Source organism: Galeopterus variegatus, unplaced genomic scaffold (genome assembly GCF_000696425.1).
Source record: "Galeopterus variegatus unplaced genomic scaffold, G_variegatus-3.0.2 Scaffold1440, whole genome shotgun sequence".
Lineage (NCBI taxonomy): Eukaryota > Metazoa > Chordata > Mammalia > Dermoptera > Cynocephalidae > Galeopterus > Galeopterus variegatus.
Genome location: NW_007727551.1, coordinates 28,474 through 48,208, shown reverse-complemented (window position 1 = coordinate 48,208; position 19,735 = coordinate 28,474). Strand labels below are relative to the sequence as shown.

Genomic DNA, 19,735 nt, shown 5'->3' with positions numbered 1-19,735 from the left:
TAATGGGCAGAATCTGGATCTTCTGAGTTCAAGTCTAGTGTTCTTTGCATTATACCATCAGGCCCAAACAATATAAATGAAGTTCTCAATTCAATCCTAAATAAATTGATTCCTAAATAAAGTCAGCCCATGTTCATTTCGTCTAATAGTTAAACCCCTTCTTTTGAAGGATTCCAAGCACTGACCACACTTGTATATATAAAGACATTATCAATATCATAGATGGAAAAGTTAAAACTCTATAGAGAGTTAAAAATCTTGATTCCTATTTGATTATTAGATGGGGTTTTTAGATAATGCATGCATGGGACAAAAGCCTTTGGATAGGAGGCCAGAGCCTGCAGCTAGGAGGCCAAGAGCCCACTAAATCAATTCTAATCAAGTATATGTTGATTCTCAGTTGATTTTTTAATATAGGGTTTTTAGGTAGTGCATGTATGGGACAAAACTCCTCGGACAGGAAGCAAGAGCTTACAGCTAGGGGGGCAAGAGCCCACCAAATCAATTCTAATCAATGTTTAGGTAAGGGATTATATACAGATTGCTAACATAATGGGTTCATTAGAAGATTTTGTAAGAAGGAAACCCACTCAGGTTTAAAGCCTTTAATGTGAACAAGAGAACTGAAACAGAACAGGGATTGTTCTATGGGGAATAACCTTTAATACAACAAAGCTTAAATGTTGGGAAAACTTGAGTTAAGATTTCCAAGGACGTTTTGCTAGATTAGTTAGTACATAGGGGTTTTTCCACATTTTGCTTTAAGCTGTTTCTGTGAGTTTCTCAAGAAGTCAGGCACTTTCATGACTTTTATTGTTTCTCGCATGTTACATAGCTTAGATGTATGACTCATTTTTTGGTATATTGTTTAAGCTATTTTGAACCATGCATGCTTGGATGGAGATTGTTACACAGCCAATTTCTGTATGTTCTTACTATTATTGATTAACCATCTATTCTTTTCCTGTAATTTCCTTGTCTTTTCAATAAAAATTGGAGCAAAAACCAACTCAGGACTGCTACCCAGTTCCTCCTTCTAACAGAGGAGTTGCTGAGGTACAGTCCTTTCGGGCTCTCATCACATTCATGTTGCTTTGAGTAATCTTTTGCGTCTCTGTTACACAGCGAGAGGTGTAACAAAACGCAGTTGAGTAACTAATTCAGAAATATAAATAATACCAGAATGGAGAGAGCCAACTATGTGGCCCCTTGGTAGTTCTTAAGAGACATTCTGAGAAATAGCATGAGATTGCATTAGTTTAAAACGTAACTACCTTTTTTGAGCTGGCAGGAGTAGAAGTGTTCTCTTTCTACTATTCCAGAATACTGGGAACAAGGTCACATTGAGCTTCTCCATAATTATGACGAATTTAAGGATTTTTAATTACACTCTATCTTCAGCTTTTCAGGCCAAGAAACCAAAAATTAAGCTTAAATTACAGAAGCAAAGATCTGAGTTTTAGTCCGGACTGTGCCAAACTATTGTTACCTTTGGTAAATCACTGCCTGTTTCTAGACCCCCAGATTCTTCCTTCTGTAAAACTGGATGCGGGTTGTGGGGGTGGCAGACGTGATTAGGCTTTGGTTCCTTCCAGTTCTACTGTTCCCTATCTTTGTCCAATTTCAGTGATATGAAAAGAAAAACCAAACAAAACTCTCTTAAATGAATACAAACCATATCACTCACTGAAGTTAAAAACAAAAAAACCCCCACCAACATAGTGCTCAAAGAGACATAGGTTATCTGGTAGAGTGCATCAGGAACTACACTATTTTGGAAGCCTTCGTTTTATATTGTCAAGTTTCAAAAAGTCATTCAATAACCGAACATTTGGCCCTGAAAAAGCATGGCAAACTGAAGCTAAGTTCCAAGACGGGAAGCCCCTGCAGATGAGGGTTTGAAATTTTTTATACAGTCAAGTAACTGACAATGTTGAATTTTACCAGAGCTCTGTGATCTTGAAAAACAGCAAAGGTTAAGACATTTCCCCCACCCTTTTGTGTCCCCTGAAACAGCTTACTGCAAAGAATCACTGTTCCTCATAAAACCTGGATAAGACTCATGGTTGCCCACCCCTCTTGCTTACTTATGACAAGGCCAGACCTAGACCCTCCAAATCCCCATTCTTTGATTCATAGATGACTTGCTGATCTGTCCCCACAGATCAATTACAACAAAATGCGTGTTAACCAAACTTTAAGATTCTCTTCCCCTAAGTCCCTGAACTTTAGCCAACCCTCAACACAAAACAGAATATAAACTCTACTTAACAGCTCCTCCACAGAAAAGGATGGCCTCAGGGTAAAATATTCTCTGGGTATTGTTAAATCATACCACCCTTTCATCCACCATCCCACATCCAGTTCTTTCCAGCGTTATTTACCCTCCCTAGAAAAGAAAACCCCTTTTTGCCTAACCTTTGAGAGGTTTGTAGATCTTATGATCAAGGCATTCTCCCTACTGCAGTAGTTTCATCCTCCACGACCTTGCAATATTCCTTTCCAGGAAAGTCTGCCCATACTAAATGTTGATTTTTTTCTCACACCTCTTCCAATTCCGAAGTGTCTGAGTTTGAAAGACAAGCTTACTCTGCCGTTTCTTTAAGTGACAGGTGCTGATCCTCTACAATGAGGTGACCCGTTGCGTCTACCTGAAGAGACTAACGGCGTTTCTAAGATCTGAAGGTCTTGGCCATTGCCCTACGGCAGAATAAGGTGAAAGGAAGGAGGTCCCAAGGTCAACTCTGGGACCACCTGGTGCCATGGGCCACACACAGTGAATGGAGCAGAAAAAGGCAGGCTACCTACTCCGTACTACCTGACAGATCCGCTCCCACCCTCCACCCCGCTAGTCTCGCGGCCTTGGCAGGACGGATGCTGCTTCCTCAGGAGCTGAAGTTCTCCGGGGCAGGTGGTGGGTCCTGCCCAGCGGCTCATCCCAGCGCTCCAGCCGGCTTCGTTCTGAGCACGGCACCCGACCAGCTCCCTTCACAGGACTGACTCCCCAGTCCTTTCCTCCCCACTGTTGTCACTCATGCCCTCACAGAAGAACTCACCATGGTGCCAAGGACAGGTCGTGGACAGGACACCTTGCAGCCGCCGGAACCGTCCCGGACCTCCCCTCCGCGTCCCGCTACCAGGAGCCTCTGGAAACCGCGAGGTAAAGGGTCTTCCGGCTCTGCCGGAAGTTCTGCCCGCGCGGGACAGGAAGTCCCTCCTCTCTCCTGAGCGCCGGCGACCCCACGCCACGCAGAGGTGAAGATACGCAGGACGTCCTTTAAAGCAATTTCCGTGGGTGCTATGTTAGGGGCTGGGGGCGGTACTGACCTTGGGAGCGCGCGGGCGAGGCGCAGGCGCAGCACAGGTAGGTGGGCGGGCGGAGTGCGCTTGCCGCGCCTGCGAGGATCCTGAGGTAGGTTGGGCGGTTTCGGCCGGAGCGCATCATCCCTCTGGATGGTGATGGAGGCGCAAAAATGGCTGGAGTGGGAGTTGACCCCAGACCCAGCGGATTTAGTGATGGTAAAGATCACGGTTAGGCTGTGCTTGTGCTGAAACAATACAGTTATTGTCTCAGCTTAACCAACGCCCTTTCTCTTTTTACCCTTTCGTTTTCCTGACTCGTTCTCTTGGAGACTTTCCTCATCTCCATAGATCCTCTGTCGTTTCTGTTCCTGCGGCCCTCCCCTCCCTCAGGACCGTAGAATTTGATTTTGAGGAGTTTCTTCACTATCTACAGATACCAGCTGAAGCCAGAAGGACATCTACCAAGAACAGAGAAGCCAGGAAGAAAATTCTACTTTTTAAATACATTCCGATATTGACGGTTTCCTTTTAGTTAAAAAAAAAAAAAAAAAAAAAAAAAAGAATTGGCATCAGATGGAAAGAAATGAAGCTCCCATATATACCTCTTAGTTTTTTGTTTTTGTTTTTGTTTTTCCCCAAAACCTGTACCAGTCAACCCTTTCTGCCTTTTTATTTGATTATAATGAAACATAATACTAGAAGCAGGCTTGAAATGGATATACAGAGCACCTTCAACCCAGAAATGATCTCATGATTGGGAGGTCCTTACTTAAGTGGTGGCTGTCTGTAATTTCATCCATGAGTTCTCTTTTTGCCATAGTGTCAAATTTTGTCATGATGTTGGACTTGGGGAGGAAAAGTAGAAAGCTTCGGAAGTTAAGAAGCTTGGGCAGGCAAGGGGTTGGCAATGGATATTAAGTTTCACTCTCCTTGTCAAAGTACTTGTAGGGAATGATATTGAAGCTATAAATGGCCCAAAGGCCCTTGAGAATCAGAGTTCTGAGCCATCCAAAAGAAGTGTACGTATTGCAGATGTTTATATTAGGGGAACAGAGACTGGGTGTATGGGTTATGTTTTTTGTTGTTGTTGTTGTTTTTACTTTAAATTTTGTTTTGGGGGTGGTGAATAGCGTGAAAATTAAAAATGCAGGTGTCATAAGTGTTGACAGAAACAGTAGTTGCGGTAGGGCTTGGCAATAGTTTGTGAAACAGATCCTGCGGAGGGTGAGTCCAAAACTTCTCTTCTGCTGTATAGGAACAGGTTTGTAAATAGACAAGTGCCAGGGCATCTGCAGATGCTAAGTGTGGTAGAGAGGGATTGGAGTTATCTTCCTGTGTATCTGTCCTTGAGGTAGAAAAGGTGGAGGAGGAAGGTGTCTTTTAGTCTGTAAGTGAGGACACATCCTGTTAAGTTTTACTCTTTCATTTCTGACACTGGTTCTTACATCCGGCAGCCTTACTGAGCTTCACAAAGCATCTCCTATGTTATAGTAAGACTGGAATTATTATCAGGATGGAATCCATTTATTCCTGCCGGAGTAAATCCAAAAAATCAGTTTTTGTTATCTGCTTATCATTTTTAATAGATCAAGGGGTTTTCTATTCCTTATTTGGTGTATGACAAGTTGATAAATAACCCTTAGTTAATATCATTTGATGTTTATATTTTAGACAGTTATAATAGAGATCTATTATAGTGTGAAAAATGTTATATAAGTAATGTATTTTAATGATTAAAATGCATATATGTTATATGGCAGTGTTGCCCAGTCTTTTTTACCCTGTAGAATAATGTGTGTGTGTGTAAATATACATATGTATGTGTGTTTGTGTGTGTATTTTTTTTTTTTTTGGTTACTTACCTTGAAATAAAGGAATTTGTCTGTTTCTGTTACTTAAAATAGGTGGAGAGCTTTGACAAAAATACACAGAAAGGGGAGAATAACGAAAGGGAAAAAAATGTGTATGATGGAGATTAAAAAGAAATTCAACAGTTTTGGCAAAGGAGTTAGGAGTGCAATCTTTGAGAAAAGTCTTGGTTGCTTACCATTAGGGCTTTGTGATGAATTGAAATGTTCTGAGGAGAATTGTTTTCAGATACTTAAGACAACAACAAAACCTACCTCCTTTTCCAGAACCCATACATATGTCCATATATTTTGCAAAATGTTCTTATTAGTTTCCTCTCTTAAGAAATTTCTGCTGCCTTTTTAAAAAAATAAGTATGATTATTATATGCTTTCTTTGTAATTGTTTTTTTCTTTTTTTTTTCCCTAATGTGTATTGTTTTTCTAATCAGACTATAAATGCCTAGAGAGTTGGGACCTTGTTTTTGTTCTGTTTCTCCCACCCTCCTGTTAAGTATAGTACCATTTATTTATTTATTTTATTATTATTATTTTTTTAAAGATGACCGGTAGGGGATCTTAACCCTTGGTGATGTCAGCACCATGCTCACCCAGTGAGCTAACCGGCCATCCCTATATGGGATCCAAACCTGTGGCCTTGATGTTATCAGCACCACACTCTCCCGAGTGAACCACAGGCCGGCCCAAGTATAGTACCATTCAAATGAATGTTGTGAACAAAATCATGTTAGTTAAATTGCCTTTAAAATGCTTTATGAACAAAGATGTTACTTGTAGCAGTACTTATAATGGTAAAAAGTTAGCAACATTCTTATGTACAACAGTAAGAGATTGGTCAAATTCTGTCATGTAAGCTGAGTGGAATATTATCTAGATATTTTAAAAAGTCAATTGTCTTTCTAATGGTAAATGTTTATTTTCTACGTTAAAAGAGCATTTTATGCCGTAAGCCCCAATGGTGTGGTATTAGTAGGTGGAATCTTTGAGAGGTGATTAAGTCGAATATTATCTAGATATTTTAAAAAGTCAATTGTCTTTCTAATGGTAAATGTTTATTTTCTAAGTTAAAAGAGCATTTTATGCCGTAAGCCCCAATGGTGTGGTATTAGTAGGTGGAATCTTTGAGAGGTGATTAAGTTGTGAGGGTGGAGCTCTTATGATGGAATTAATACCTTTGCAAGAGACAATAGAGAGATTGCTTCCCTCGCTCTGCTCTTCACCATGTGAGGACACAGCAAGAAGATAGACATCTGCAAACCAGGAAGAGGGTTCTCACCAGAACCCAATCATCGGGGCACTCTGATCTCTTGATTTCCTAGCTCCAGAACTTTGTGAAATAAATTTCTGTTGTTTAAGTCACCCAGTTTATGGTAGTTTTGTTATAGAAGCCTGAACTAGAAGCAGGATGTAAAATTGGGCCCAGTATGATTGCTTTGACATGAAAGAAATCCTGAGTGCGGAGAGTAAAAAGAAACCAAAATATATACTATTTACCTTTTTTAAAAATATTTATCTCACCTCTCCTATGTTTATTTTCTCTTCTTTTGTCTTCTTCTAGACTGATTATTTTTAATTCTATTTCTTCTACCCTGTAAGCTTGACAGTTATATATTTTTTAGTACTCTTTTTAGTGTTTGCCTTAGGTATTACAACATGGAACTTTGGTATATCAAGTTCTAAGATAATTTAGTATTGTACCTCTTCCTGGACAATGTAACCACCTGAGAATACACCAATTTCAGTTACTAATTTACCACCCCACTGTATTAGTCTGTTTCTGTTGCTTATAACATAATACACAGAACTGGGTATTTATAAAGAAAATAAAATTTATTGTTTACAGCTTCTGAGGCTGGGAAGTCCAAAGTCCAGGGAACATATCTGGTAAGAGCCTTGGTGGTGGCAACAGTGATGGCAGAGTATCACATTGTGAAAATGATGGAGCAGAGGGAGGAAAATAGTTCCTCATGCACTCTTAAAGTCCTCAGAACCACACCCCTGACCACCATCATTAATCCATTCACTATGGCATGGTCCTGTAATCTAATCATTCTTCAAGGCCCCGCCTTTCAATAACCATAATAGGATTTCCCACCCTCTTAACAGTCAAAGTGGGGACCGAGTTTCTATTACATAAAACTTGGGGGACACAATTCAAGCTTCCAACAAGTTTTGGGGGGGACAATCAATCCATTACACCCACCCCATGTTATAGTGATTGTTTATTCTTAATATATATTTCCTGAATGTTTGGGTTTTTTTGCAGCTGGCTGGTATTGGGTCTATTTCTTTTTTTCTTTCTTTTTTTTTTTCTTTTTTCCTTTTTTTTTGTGTGTGTGTGACCAGTAAGGGGATCGCAACCCTTGGCTTGGTGTTGTCCGCACCACACTCAGCCAGTGAGCGCACCAGCCATCCCTATATAGGATCTGAACCCGTGGCGGGAGCGCCACTGCGCTCCCAGAGCCACACTCTTGCGAGTGAGCCACGGGGCCGGCCCTTGGGTGTATTTCTTAAGACATTGTTATTTTTATATAATTAATGTGTGCTTACATTTACCCAAACATTTACTTTTTCTGTTTTCTGTTACTTTGTGACTCCTTGAATCTGAACTGCCATCTGGGATCATATTTCTTCTTTCTGAGGGACATGCTTTAATATTTCCTTTTGTGGGTATCTGTTGGTGACAAGTTCTCTCAGTTTTTGTATCCTGAAACTGCCTATTTTGCTTTCATTTTCAAAGAACCTTTTTGCTGACTACTTTATTATTTTGAAAATACATTCCATGGTTTCTGGCTTCCATTATTTCTTCTAAGAAATAATGTTAGCTTTATTTTTGCCTTTTTAAAGATAATCTCTTTTACCCTCTGGCTGCTTTTAAGATGTTTGACTTAAGTTTGATGTACCTTCATGTTATTTTCTTTGTTTTCTGTTTTTGTCTTTTTTTTTCCTTTTGAGGTTTGTAATGCTTCTTGAATTTGGATCTGCTGTCCTTAGACTGTTTTGGAATATTCTCAGCTTCTTATCTCATCAGATGCAGATGCCCTTGACTTATGAGGTAGTTACGTCCTCATAAACCCATGATAAGTCGAAAAGGCATTTAATTCACCTAACCTACTAAACATTATAGTTTAGCCTTAAACGTGCTCAGAGTACTTACATTAGCCTCCAGTTGGGCAAAATCATCTAATGCAAATCCTATTTTGTAATAAAGTGTAGTATATCCAATGTAATTTATTGAATACTGTACTGAAAGTGATAAACAGAATCCATGGTTACAACCCATCAGTAAATTAGTAAATGAAATTGATGGATATTCAAAGTTCAGTTTCCACTGAATGAGTATTTCATCTTAAAGTCAAAAAATCATAAGTCTGGGATTATATTCCTTCATTTCCACTCTCTTCTTTCTCCTCTTCTGGTACTCCACTTATATGTGTGTTATACTATTTTACTTTAATCCTTACGTTTTTCCATTCATTTGTCTATGTTTCATTCTGGATAGTTCATTTTACCTTTCAGTTCAGTATTTTTTTTATATGTTAAAATCTGATTGTTTCTTTTTTCAAACATATTAATCAAAGTTATTTTAAAGTCTGTGTCTAATAACTATGGGGGTGGTATTATCTGAAGCTTCTCTTGTTTCTTTGTTGTTGTTTATCATTTCTTACTTTGATGTCTTTTATTTACCTTTATGTTGTGTTATTTTTACATTATTTACATTTAATTTTATTTTGTTTATGTTATTTTTGATTGAATGTCAAAAATATTTTGATTGAATTTTATATGAAGAAATTATACTTTGAGGTCCAATATGATGGTATTTTCTACAGAAAGGATTTATGTCTCCTGGCAGGGGCTTTGGCACTAGTATTCCAAGATCATTTTAATCCAGTAAGTGATTGAGATGATTAGAATCTGGGCAGGTATACTTCCAGTTTATACTTTCTCTCAGGGTATATACCTGTGAAGTCCCAACTCAAAGCCTGCAGAGCTTACCAGAGCAGACTTTCTTTTTTTTTTTTAAAGATGACCGGTAAGGGGATCTTAACCCTTGACTTGGTGTTGTCATCACCACGCTCAGCCAGTGAGCGAACCGGCCATCCCTATGTGGGATCCGAACCCGTGGCCTTGGTGTTATCAGCACCGCACTCTCCCGAGTGAGCCACGGGCCAGCCCCGTGCTGTAAACTCCATGAGTTAGAAACTCTGTACAGCTTCCCAGCCATCTTTTCAAGAATCAACAGATGCCCCAGAGGAAAAGCTTTCATAAATACTGGACTTAACAACTCTGTATTTTTCTTGTGGGTTACTCACTGCCTCATTAGTTCTCTAATAACTTCAGGTCTTTGTTTTATATTTTGTCCAGCTTTTCTAGTTGTTCTCAGATGACTAATCTAAATTTTACCTAGTCCATCATTATTAAAAGTAGAAATAAATATTTTAACTACACACAAACGATTTTCAGTTTTAGAACATTTTTATCACCTCCAAAAGATCTTGGTGTTATCAGCACTGCTCTAACAACATATTTTTTATTTTATTTCTTGCACTTAGAAGAATACTGTTTGGTTACATTCTTGTCCTGAGATTCTTTGCCATAGTCCTTAACTAGTACAGAACTGCAACCAACCACCTTATGGGGTTTTCCCTCTCTGTCATTTTTAGAGGCCTAGCCAGTCCCTTTGGTTTTTCTTGTCATCAACCTTAATTAGGTTGATTTGGTGTTCAGCACAAAGGGACTTCACCAACTTGACATACACAGGCTCATCACAGTTGGATGCAAGCACAGAGATGGTCTTGGCGCTTGTCTGGGCTTTGGCAGCTTCATGAATTCCATGTGCTAGGCCATCAGGAGTGAGGGCAGTCTTCAGCACCTCTTGTAAAGCAGTGTTCATGTTAATTACACCACCAGCAGCAATGCCTTACTTGGCCATGGCGATGAGTTATGGGTGAAGCTGAATCTTGAATGTATCCGAGCCTGAGCCTCCACCTCCACCCAACTCAGTAGCAGTGGGAAAGAGCAGTTTCAAGTGATTTAAAATTTAGTTATGAAAGGAAAACCTATTAAACCTATACAAGTCAAGATAGAATATCTGTATGATATTGTGGTAGGGAATGTAAAATCTATAAAGAAAATGGTAACATATTTAAACACATTAAAATTAAAAACTGCTGCTCAAAAGACACCATAAATGCTTGGAGTAGTGGCTGATTTCAGTAAGGCTCAGGAAATGCACAAGATGAGCCTGGAATATTTTTTTGTACAAGATAGCAAGGAAACCATCATAGACTGCTTAGGGTCATGTCAAATGGACTCAAGACAGCTGAAAAGCATCCCAGTGGCCAAAGAATGTCAAACGACAATTTCAGTATCAAAAGGACACTAAATGCCATGGGATTGGAACATATCAAATGTTTTTAAATCCGTGAGTTCTTAATGATAGTAAAACCAACAAGAAACATCTAGTTGGTCAACATTAGACGATGCTATGGAATCAATTCATTATTTTGAGAACGAGAAAAAAGGTAATTAAGCATTTATCCTGCCTTTCCTATATGAGCTGTAGGTAACCAAATGGTAGATGATGGGAAGTTTCTCTTTATACATGTATTTCAGCTAATGAAGGAGGAATTAGAAAATTGCCATTTTGAAATTCCTAATAAATAAATGGACTTATTCATTGTACATCAACAGCTGCTATCATGACAAACAGAAAAACGTTACATGCTTCTTAATGAAAAACACCACCCCTGATTAAAAATCTTCCCCCCCAAAAGTGAACCTAACACTAATTGGGTTTTAGATCCATCTGCCAATTTACAGGAAATATCAAAAACATGTTAAACAACATGCCTGTTCAAATGAGGAAAATCCAATCAGAAAATCTTGGGACAAATTAACTTCAAGAAATATGTTGCAAGAGAGAGATGGGGAGAAGGAGAAGTTCAAGGTGGAGAAAACTAATTTAAAAGAGACTTAAAAGACATATGAAGCAACATGTGAACTCTTATTAGTTTTCTATTGCTGCATTACAAACTACCCTAAGCCTAAAACTAAAAATATTTGTCTCATACAGTTTCTAAAAGTCAGGGATCCTGTAGTGGCTTAACTAGCTGTTCTGGCTCAGGCTCTCTCATGAATTTGCAGTCGAGCTGTTAGCTGAACTATAGTCTTTTGAAGGCTTGACTGGTGATAGAGGATCTGCTTCCTAGGTGGCTCATTCACAGGGCTGCCTGAGTTTCCTCACAGCATGGCAACTGGCTTTCCCCAGGGCAAGTGATCTGAGAGAGACAAACCACAATCACTCAAAGTGATATACCATTATTTCTACTGTATACTGTTAGTCACACACAATCCCTGATATAATGTGGGAAAGGACTACACAAGAGCATGAAAATTAGAAGGCTGGCTATCACAATTTGACTTCTAATGATTCACACTCCTTGATAAGTAAAATCCATTCATCCCCTCCAAAAACTCTCATCCATTAGAGCATTAGTTCTATTCTAGAAATTTAAACCAGGTTCAGATGTGGACAATACACTTCAGGTATACTTCTGTAAGTACAACTCCTCAAATAGAGTTCTTTTGATCTGAAGACTACTATAAACTAAAGACACAGTATTTGTCCCCAAAAACTTAATAGAAAAAAGATAATCACTGTGGACATGTTTATTTTAAAAGGGAGGAAACTGAAGGTACACAGATTGACAGAAATCCCGCAATTCATTTACCTGGGCACAGACTGGCAGTTCCTTGTTTAGGACTGAAGTCCTAGAAGTAATTCTCCATGACTCTTAGCTCTGCCTTCTGGGCTCTTGGATCTACTCACTGAGTCATTCTTCCTTTTCCATGTTTACAGCTCTGCATGCTCTCTGCCAATAGAAGCTTGGGTGTCCACAAGCCTCTTTTCATTTGGTACTCTGTCCCTTTCAGTCCGGGCTGGCAGTTTCTGCCAATATAATTCTGAAAACTTTGTGGGTCTCCTGTGAATTTTATTTGAGTTTATTAGACCAAAACAACACCTGCAAATCTCTTCTATATAAAACTCTTCTCTACTTCAAGCTTTCACTGTTGTGAACACCTTTAAATTTAGAAACCTGTGATTGGACTTAGAAATTTTCTGAGGCACACCCTTTATGTCTGAATGAAAGTATTCTCAGAGGGCTGGGTGGTTAGCTCAGTTGGTTAGAATATAGCCTTATAACATCAAGATCACAGGTTCAGATCCCAGTACTGGCCAGCCACCAAAAGAAAATGGGGAAAAAGAAAATACTCTGAGGCTTACTTTAGATCTTTCCGAGGTCTTAAAGAACTTTACAACTCTACCTCCAACTTTATGTTTTCCTAGCAATACCCTGGATTTGTTCTTTGCTCAGAGACATTTCCTAACATCATGTGTCATCTGAAGAGGCTGGGAATCTTGAAATCCAGCAAGTTCTGCCTCTTTTTTTGCTTACCAGTTGACAGAGTTTGGATGTATTGTCTCCACCAAAACTCATGTGGAAATCTGATCCTCAATGTGGCAGTGCTGGAATCTGTTTGAGTCACAGAGGCGGATCCCTCATGAATGGATTAATGCTCTCCCTGGGTGGGGGGATTAATGAGTGAGTTCTCACTCTATTAGTTCCCACGAGAGCTGATTGTTTAAAAGACCCTGGCACCTCCTCTCTCTCTCTTGCTTCCTCTCACCATGTGATCTACTTGTACCTGCCAGGTGCCTGCCACTTTCCGCCATGAGTAGAAGCAGCCTGAGGCCCATGCACGATGCAGCTGTCACAGAATTGTAAGCCAAATGAGCCTCTTAATTACCCAGTCTCAGGTATTTCTGTTATAGGAACACAGACTAATATACCAGTCCTTCCTTTAACGTAACTCCTCACACATACTAGAGGCAAGAGGAAGAAACCAGGTGACATCTTTAGCATTCTGTCAGGAAGTCTCCTTAGCTAGATCACTCAGTTCCTTAGGTACGTTTCCTACCTTGTACATAACTGCAGGTAACAAATTTGCTAAACTTTCTGCCACTATGTAACAAGAGCCACTTTTCTTCCAGTTTCCAATGAGACTTTTCTAATCTGTTAAGACCTTGCCTTTGACCTCCTTAAAGGTTATCATACATCTACAAACAATTTCTTCAGGGCTTCTCAAACTTTCACTAACTCCTCCAGGTCTCTTGTGAAATATCAGTCAAAATGTCAGCTGAGGCTGCAATCATCTGATGGCTTAACTAGTACTAAAGGATCCACTTTCACGATGTCTTACTCACATGGCTGTTGGCAGGATACATTAGTTCTAAGTGGCTGTTTGGCAGAATACCTCACTTTCTCACTATATATGCCTCTCCATAGCAGTCCCTGTCTCCCACTAAAACAAGTATTACAAGAGAGAAAGAAAGGCAGAAGCTATCATGTCTTTTATGTCCTTTTGACCTAGCCTCAACAGTGACATATCATCACACAGACCACCACAGACACAATGTGAGGGTAATACACAAGGGTGTGAATACCAAATGGGTATGGATCATTGGGTGCCATTTTGGAGGTTAGCTATTGCAGGATTTTATCTGGATTATGATTCAAACAAATGTGTTTTAAAAAGTCATATTTATGATAGAAATTTGAATGCTTACTGAATATTTGATGATAGTATGCAGTTATTATAAATTACTTTTTGTGTGATCATAGTAATTTTTATTGTTTTGAGGTTTTGGGGTGGGTTTTTTTTTTTTTATCTTTTTTCAGTGGCTGGCCAGTACAGGGATCTGAACCCTTTGACCTTGGTGTCATAACACCATGCTCTAACCAACTGAGCCAACTGGCCAGCCATATTTTTTAAAGATTCTTTATCTTTTAGAGATACATATTAAAATTTTTACAGATGTAATGATATAATGTCTGGAATATACTTTAAAATAATAAGAGATGGAGAAAGTAGATGGCAGTATAAATGAAGCAAGACTGGTTATGAGTGGATAATTGTTGAAGCTAAGTAATAGGTAAATGGGAGCTTATCATTCTATTCTGCATACTTTTACATATGTTTTAGCATTTTCTACAATTAAAAAAAAGGACACCATAGGGAGAGTAAAAGACAAGTCACAAACTGGGAGATCTTTGCAACACATATTATTGGCAAAAGGGTTAGTATTCAGATTGTGTAAAGAACTATTATAATTCAATAAAAAAGAAAACAGATAATGCTCTCCACCCCACCTCCATCCCAAATAGGCAATTTGTAGAGGAGAAAAACCTCAAGAGATACCCAACCACAAAGAAATACCATTTCACACCCACCACACAAGCAAAAATTTTGAAGTCTGACAATGTCACCAGAACATTTAAATATTACTGGTTGCAGTGTAAATTGATGTAATCAATTTGGAAAACAATTTGTCATTATCTAGTAAACTTGAATATGCACATCTTTAATGGCCCAGGAAAATGTGTACCAGGAGACATGAGCAAGAAAATTCATAACCGTATTATTTATAACAGTAAAAACTGGAACAATCCCACTGTCCATTAATAGTAGAGTGGTTAAATACATTGTGTACACTAATGCAGTAGAATATAGCAATGGAAAAAATAAATTACAAGTCCATGGACATGGATAAATCTCATTAACAAAATGCTGAGCAAAAATGCAATTTACCGAAGGATGTTACAGTAGGTTCCACATATATAAATTAAGAAACCGATTAAACAATACCTTAAGATTAGAAACATAAGAAGTAAATCTATAAATTAAAGCAAAAGAATAGTAACCACAAAATTCAAGATAGGGATTTTCTCTATAGAGGGAAGGGGATGGAAAATAAAGCGGGTCACACAAGGAGCTTAAGAGTTTGTTGATTAGATGTTGGTTTAGCCAGTCAGTCCTGGTTTGCCCGGTGCAGTATTGTTTACTAATTTTCTTAGTATAATGACAACTAGCACTCTCACTCAAAAAAACATCATGCTTGAGATAATAAATTATATGTTCATTCTTTTTAAAGTAATTTTCCCCCTTAAACTGGATGGAGGGTGACTTGGATTGAATTATGTTCCCCAATATCCATGTAGTAGAAACTTAACCTTCACTGTGACAGTGTTAAGAGGGTAGGAAATACTATTCTGGTAATTGAAACGTGGGGCCTTGAAGAGGTAATTACATTGAGAGGACCATGTCTTAGTAAATGGAATAATAAGTTGATGGTTTAATGCTGGTCATGGGCATGGTTCTGAGGGCTTTAAAAGGAGAATACGTGAGGAGCTGACTTTCTCTCTGCTCCGCCATATTGCAATGTGATACCCTGTGTCACTGAAGTCACCACCAAAGAAGGCCTTCACCAGATGTGTTCCCTGGACTTTGGATTTCCCAGCCTCCAAAATTGTAAGCCATAATTTTTTTTTCTTACAAATTAGCCAGTTCTGGGTATTTTGTTATAAGCAACAGAAACTAATACAGAGGCTATATGGGTCTTCATTGTAGCATTCTTCCTCACATCATACATTTATTTTATAAATATTCATTTGAAACATGAGTAGTCAATATTTCATGATATAATTTTAAATTTTAACCAGTGATGACACAGTTTTAAAAAAACTATGTAGGATAAATATAAATAGGATCTCAATGAAACCTTTATCATCTGAGTAGATGTGGAGATAAATAACATATAATGTGTCTGGCATTGTGTTCAGCTCTTTACAGATATTACTTCATCTTTATAGCAAGGCTTTTAAGTAGGTAATATTATCTCCATTATATACATGAAGAATTTGAGGCAAAAGGAGTATAAATAACTTAGCCAAAGTCATATCATATGTGACAAAGCAAAATTTGAACCCAGGCAATGTGACACCAGACTACATACTCTTAACCACAATGCCAAAATACAAGATAGATGTTCTTAACCTTTTTTCATGCCATGGATCCCTTTGGTAGTCTGGTGAAGCCTATGGAGCTCTTTTTAGAATAATGTGCATAAAATATAAGCATAGGATTATAAATGAAACCAGTAATACTAAAATATGGTAATCAGCCTGGCCAGTTAGGTCACTTTGGTTAGAGTGTGGTGTTATAACACCAGCATCAAGGGTTTTGATCCCCATACTGGCCAACCGCCAAAAACAATAAAATACAGTAGTCAAAATATTTAATAAATGTGCACTATACATGTGTTTTTTCATTAATGCATTAAGTAGCAAAATCTAGCAGAGGGTATAATAATATCTATAATTTTGAAGTAATGAACACCAATTGTATCTTGAGATGTCTACAACTGTAGGGATGTGACAAGAAAATATTTGTGATTTTTATAGATGAAAGTCACCAGTACTTCTAATAAAACTGTGGTTTATCGCCTATATTCATAATAGAAAGAAATGCTAAATTTTGCTTAGAAGTTAGCAAAATTAAGGTATAATATTTTTTCCATCTGAATTCATGGTCCTCTGCTTTATAATCTTAATTCATAGACTTAGTGACATATTATTTACTTCAAAGAGGTGATATTTCCCACCCCACCTCCCATTTTCTGGTTTGGGATTACTCTAAAAGTGTGATATGCAAATAAATTAGTTTATTAGAAATAAAAAATATTTCTTCATGCAGTGAACTTGAGTGGGAGATGAGAAATCAGAATGTATTAGAATAACCAGATGTACCTGTAGACAATGAGAAGTGTGGAACTGCTGTACAGAGTTTTATTTAAGGGGTTTAAAACAGGATTCAGACATGTACTGCCACATGCGGTTCTTCAAAAAAGAATTCGTTGTTGATACCACAGTTCCCTATAGTATATTATTTGTAAATACCTATAGCAATGCAATAATCAAAAAAGAAAATTCAAATAGCTGGACATCTTTTAAAAGTTTCACTGGGCTAAAATCAAAATATCTGAAAAGTTTTTGACTTGTCTTTCTCATGATTTAGTGTTCCAGCAGAGCAACTGGGGAACCTAATTCTGACCAACAAGGAAGAATTGCTTGGCTAATTGGAAGTGACAGAAACCTTGGGAGAAAACAACCACATACCAAGGATAATTATAAGAAAGTAACATGGACCCTAAAGGATAGTGTCAAGAAACCTGAAGCCACCAAATGAGGTGAGACTTGCAAAAAAATGCTAAGAGAGGACAAAGAATGGGCTTTTTAAAATTCTGTTCAGAGGCAGAAGATGATCAAGGAAGGTAAAAGCACACTTGCAGCTTCTGGTGTACGGTTAGAACTAACAGAGAAAGCAGAATTCCCTAACTACTATTTTGCTTCATTCTGTACAAAAAGAAATTTGAGAAGTAGATTGACATAATGGAAAGAACATATGTTTGTAAGGTCAGGCAAACCTGTGTTTAATTATCTGTTTCAACATTGTTAAACAAACTTTATGGGAGGCCATTGTTTTGAACTGAGCTCCTGCAGTAGCCTCCAATAGACCAAACCAAAATGGAGTCAGTTATGCTAAAGTTCCACATCACCAAAGTGAAACTAAGTTGTTTATCTGACCTTCCAAGAAATCAAGAGAGAAAGAGATAATAGTCAAATCCCCACACTGGCTAGTTTTAGCCAGCATGATGAAAAAGTTCCCTCTGCTTCAACCATTATAAGGAAAAAGTAACTTTGAAAAGGCCAATCCACTTTTTGTTCTCCATTTCTGCTCTCCTCAGCTGTTTTCTGTCTATACAGCCAAATTCCTCTGTTCGGCTCATCAGAATACTCATTCTATTTTATATAATGAGGTGTTGCCTGGCATTCGAATTGCACATAAAAAACAATTAAGATCTTTAAACTAAATTTGTTGTAATTTTGTCTTTTGACAATACTTAGTAGTTATATTATTTTGTGTCTCCTTTATCCCGGATGTAAAATGGAGACAACTATATCTTTCTTTACTCAGAACAAAATTGTTCTGAGTAATGGAAGAAACACATTTAAAACACTAAGCTAGGCTCACAGTAGTAACTCAATAAATAGCAACTTACTACTCAAAACTGTAGTATAAATGTTGACAGAAATCAATACTGTTCCCAAATAGGGGAAGAAATTCTAAGAATGTACTTAACAGTTTGAATTTAGATTACATCACTTGCTATGAATGATTTAAACTCCAGGCTTTAGGGGGTAAAGTACAAATGAGATCTGAGAACAATGGTCCCCATCTTTGAGGAATTATGGGAAACAAGGTAGGCCCCAGAACACTAAACATGGCTAAAATGTCTGTCTTCAGAATGAAAAGTAAGAATCTTAAATTCTGAATTATTTGCTTTTGACTAAGCAGCTTCCCTCCCTATTGAAGTCATATTAATTTGCCCCAAAGAAAGGGAAATTCCAAAAACAGTAACTGTAACAAAGGAATACATTGAATTTGCCAAAGAAGTACTTAACGTAGAGGCATAAGTCTTATCTGGAAAAAAGGTCTTTGCAGATGGATTTAGGTTAAGGATCTTGAGATCATCCTGTATTATCTGGTGGGCCATAAATCCAATGATATGTATCCTTATGTGACAGACAGAAGACACAGAGAAGAGGAGGAAGCAGTGTGACCATGGAGGCAGAGACTGGAGTAATGTGGCCACAAATCAAGGAATGTGAAAGCCTCCAGAAGCTGCAGGAGGCTGTGAACAACTTCTTCCTTAGATCCTACAGAGGAAGTACAGCCGTGCTGACACCTTGATTTCAGATTTCTGGCCTTAGAACTGTAAGAGAATAAATTTCTGTTGTTTTAAGCCACCAGTTTGTGTTAATGTATTATAGCAGCCCTTGAAGTTAATATATATATATCTCTAGTAGACCAGTGTATTAGTCAGGGTTCTCCAGAGAAACAAAACCAATAGAATATAGATATTGTTAAATAAATTAAAATGGAGACCGGGACTGAAGAATTCCTGAGTAGACAAAGACAGTTAGGCCTCATAAGTTAACCTTGCTTGATTTGCAAACATAAGTGATACTTGAGCTATTTATTGTAAATGCATATATTAAAAAAAACCAGAACTTAAGCTCAACCAATCAGAAGCAAGCAACAAACTTATGTAAAGCTAGGGACTTTCCAAAGGTATAATATACCAAATAAAGCAACTGTATAAACTGTAACCAATCAAATATTTTCTTTGTTTTACTTTTGTATTCCTCCTATAAAAGGCATCCCCTTGGAATGCAGTGTTTATGGAAAACAGTATGGTTGTTTCTCAAACAACTACAACTAGGACTACCATATGATCCAGCAATCTCACTACTGGGTATATATGCAAAGGAATGGAAATCATCATGTTGAAGGAAAACCTCCTATGTTTATCACAGCTCTATTTACCATAGCCAAGATATGGAACCAACCTAAATGTCCATCAATGATGACTGAATAAAGAAAATGTGGTATATATACATAATGAAACACTACTAAGCCATAAAAAGGAATGAAATTCTGCCATTCACAACAACATGGATGAACTTGGAGATAAGCATGTTAAGTGAAATAAGCCAGGCACAGAAAAAGAAATACCACATGTCCTTGCTCATATGGGGAAGCAAAGAAAGGAAAGAAGGAAGGACACAATGATAATTTGAACGTTCAGAAGGAGAGAA

At 37.9% G+C, this 19,735-nt stretch overlaps 1 protein-coding gene, 2 long non-coding RNA genes and 1 pseudogene across 4 annotated transcripts in view; 2 read left to right on the top strand and 2 right to left on the bottom strand.

Annotated features, from left to right (window-relative positions):
* Positions 1 to 3,206, bottom strand: part of TMEM161B (transmembrane protein 161B) — a 67,236-nt gene extending 64,030 nt beyond the window's left edge. The window contains exon 1 of one of the 2 annotated variants that reach the window (XM_008577040.1): positions 3,057 to 3,206. In XM_008577040.1, coding sequence (XP_008575262.1) covers positions 3,057 to 3,059 — 3 coding nt within the window. In that variant the 5' untranslated portion in view covers positions 3,060 to 3,206. The remainder of the gene's footprint in view (positions 1 to 3,056) is intronic. The other variant, XM_008577042.1, reaches the window with a different exon arrangement.
* Positions 3,207 to 5,822: 2,616 nt separating this feature from the next.
* LOC103593918 lies at positions 5,823 to 6,530 on the top strand. Its single transcript, XR_550796.1, has 2 exons — positions 5,823 to 6,160; positions 6,300 to 6,530. It is a non-coding gene; the product is annotated as an uncharacterized LOC103593918 (long non-coding RNA).
* Positions 6,531 to 9,707: 3,177 nt separating this feature from the next.
* LOC103593919 lies at positions 9,708 to 10,104 on the bottom strand (annotated as a pseudogene).
* A 5,401-nt stretch (positions 10,105 to 15,505) lies between these two features.
* LOC103593920 lies at positions 15,506 to 19,390 on the top strand. The gene is made up of 4 exons (XR_550797.1): positions 15,506 to 15,545; positions 17,091 to 17,262; positions 18,662 to 18,851; positions 19,295 to 19,390. It is a non-coding gene; the product is annotated as an uncharacterized LOC103593920 (long non-coding RNA).
* The last annotated feature ends 345 nt before the right edge of the window (positions 19,391 to 19,735 follow it).